General features: G+C 35.3%; 1 protein-coding gene across 1 annotated transcript in view; it reads right to left on the bottom strand.

Moving 5' to 3' along the window:
• Window positions 1-2,972, bottom strand: part of BPTF (bromodomain PHD finger transcription factor) — a 130,017-nt gene that overhangs the window by 37,037 nt on the left and 90,008 nt on the right. Inside the window, 3 exon segments of the mRNA XM_011368578.2 lie at window positions 730-838; window positions 1,700-1,851; window positions 2,581-2,827. Coding sequence (XP_011366880.1) covers window positions 730-838; window positions 1,700-1,851; window positions 2,581-2,827 — 508 coding nt within the window.

The following is a 2,972-nucleotide window of genomic DNA, read 5'->3' as shown; positions in this document are numbered from 1 at the left end:
CCCTCCTTGATTTCAAATAGTTTTTGCTTTATACATTTCAATGATATCTTATTTCAGAGATCCAAGATTGCCTCTCCATTGCAACCTTTATCTTTAAGCTAATACAAAATGACCCTCTCTGTTCTACTGAATGTGGTTTTTTTAAACACTGAATTTTTTAAACACTATTCTGTCCAATATCAGAATTACCTTTGTCCTTCCCCTGCTCCCTTCTTTCTTTTTTTAGCATTTAATTCATGTATTCTTTTTCTTTTTTTACCTTTTGTGGTAATTTGATTTTAGGTATATTTCTCAAAAATGTATAGTTAAATTTTTTCCACTTCACCTTTAGTCTTCAACATTTAATATGAGAATTGTAACCTATTTCCATTAACGAAGGGCTAGCATTGCTTTCCATTTAAACTCTTCTTAGCTATCTGCTTGATTTTATCTCCGTCTTTTGACATAGTTTTCTTTGCTCATTCTTTACTCCAATGACTTGAATGTATAAATTCCATTTATTAGAGGTTTTAAAAACATTTTTAATAAGCATACTTGGATCTATTTTGCAATGCCAGCAATAAAAATATATCTGTGGATGCATCCCATAATGGATTAGAAATTTCGTATGCTTTGAAATCTTAATTCAAATTGGTATTTTCTAGTATGTGGAGTGCCAAACATAGAGTAGAACAGACTTCTTGGACTATTTGTTTAGATGTAAAATGAAAATACTGAACGGATGAATACCTGGCTGTACCATCACAGGTGTTCGAATAATTGCCTTTCCTAGTGTTGACTGTTGGAGTGGTGTTCTAATCACCGTCATACCAGGGCGGATCTGAGGCCCTGTGATTACCTATAAATGACACAAAAGACAGTGAATTAAAATGTTTTTAAAGGACTAAAGCATGATGGACACAGAACACAGATTTTAAAACATTCTATATTGATAAACATGTCTACGGAAATAACAGAGGTTCTTGAATATGACATTAAGCATCAGAATACAGATGGAATTTTGAGGAGAGAAAATTTAATTCAAATGAGATCAGATGAAATTCCTTGTCACTGATATCAAGAACAGCCTACAAATGACAAGGAAGGAACAAGACCCTAAGCAGCAACCACTATAGTTGATCACAACCCATATCTGTAACCCAAAGAATAGAAGAGTTAGATCAGAAACCAAATGTCCTTTCATAGTTTTAAAGGGAAGACTAGAGAGCATGTGATTTTCAGTTTTATAGTAAGGTTCAGAACATTTTCAAATCTGCAAAACTTTAAACCTTTTCCATAATACTAGTGCCAAAGAAATGATGTATCTACTGAGTGCAGAGCAGCTAATTACAAACTAGTTATCATGCTATGGATTGTATTTTTCATACTATTTCTTAACTGCACAGGAAGTTTCCTTGGATGGTCCAGTGCTGTCCATTATTTTATATAAAGGAGTTTTCTTTATAAAATTCTGAAAAGCAATTCTTATGATTCATGAACTCTACTAACTAAAGTGCTTTTAACTACGTTAAAAATTAAAAGTTCATGTATCACTTTTGTTTAGAAATATAACAGAATTTTTAAAAAAATCAGTATTCTGTCAGAGATTAAGTAAAAGGCAAAGAAAAATTGGAAGCTGAATTAATCCTGGAAGAGGCCATTCTAAAATCTTGATGTGGTTAACATTTCAAAACAAAATAAATCTGTGAAGAATTCTTACTTGTGAAGTGCTTGTGGTTCCTCCAGAGGCTGAGGTATTGGGCCTGATTGTGACTGTTGCTGTCCTGGGCTGGAATGAAGTGAAGGTTTGCTGACTAGTACCTGTACTTGATGGAATGATACCCAGGACTTTCTGCTGTACTTGAACAACGCCTTAAAAAAAGATAAAGGAGTAATTAACAACTGCCCCTTTAATAAACAGTGTCAGGTGCTGCTCGGTTTCTGAGGAGAAACTACATGTGGCAGGGTTTTATAGTGGGCTACATAGAATGTGAGATCCGAGGACTGAAATCAGTGAAACGGAAATGGAAAATAATGGCAACAGTATGATCTGGCAAATGTGAATTAAAACTCTTCACATTTCCCTTACCTCCTTGTGTTGCTGGCACATTTACAGCGACAATCTTGCTGTTTGCAGGAAGTGGCAGTTTGGTAATTACTTTTCCTGCCATAGTGACTGGACTGCCTGTAATTTGGAACGTCTGACCTGTGCTGGCAATGGTTGTAGCAGATGTGGCAGCTGTGCTGGTGGCTAATGGGGTATAAGACATTTAATAAGCTTTAGATTTAAAATAACCAGCAACGTAGTGATTTCTAGGAAGGGCACCAATGCATGAAATGTGGTTCATTTTGTATTAAAAAAAAAAAAATTCCTCTCCAAAGGGAACTATGTAAATGTTGAAAGTGAAACAATGTGAGAGGAGTTTTGCTAATGTAATATTATGAATATTGTCTGTAACAAACCAACTGTTACGGCTTACTTGCTCAATCAGCTGCAGAAGAAAAACAATTTTCTAGAGAGATGTTTTATCCCAGCAGGTAATCGACTGAGATTCTTTTCCTTAAATGAAAGCAATATTTTATTTAATCACAGTTGTGTACCTGAATTGGACTGGCCTTGCTTAACCCAGGTAGCAAAGGTTTGATGGAAGTTCTTGTTCTGCTGGAATGTTACTGTAGCTGGAGATCCAACTTTAGTAGTCAGTACCATTTTGGTTCCAGTTGTAACTGAGCCACTCAGAGGGGCCACCATAACTTTTTGTGCTGGAGAGATGGTACTAGTTGTACTGTTTGTTGGGGAAGTGGTGGAAGCTGAAATTACTGTAGGCTTCTGCTGTTCCAACCGTTTCTAGAAATGTCAGGAAGAAAAAACATGAACCAAAAAAGTTCTAAATAAAAACAATGCCATTCTGCAAGAAGTCTAGCTAAATTTCTCCTAAACTATGAAACTGTACCAAATTTCCAAAATATTTTACTTCTGAAAATATGCCCAT

The sequence above is a fragment of the Pteropus vampyrus genome, unplaced genomic scaffold (assembly GCF_000151845.1).
Source record: "Pteropus vampyrus isolate Shadow unplaced genomic scaffold, Pvam_2.0 Scaffold143, whole genome shotgun sequence".
NCBI lineage: Eukaryota > Metazoa > Chordata > Mammalia > Chiroptera > Pteropodidae > Pteropus > Pteropus vampyrus.
The sequence above is the reverse complement of the archived record's forward strand: the minus strand, read 5'-3'. Positions and strand labels throughout refer to the sequence as shown.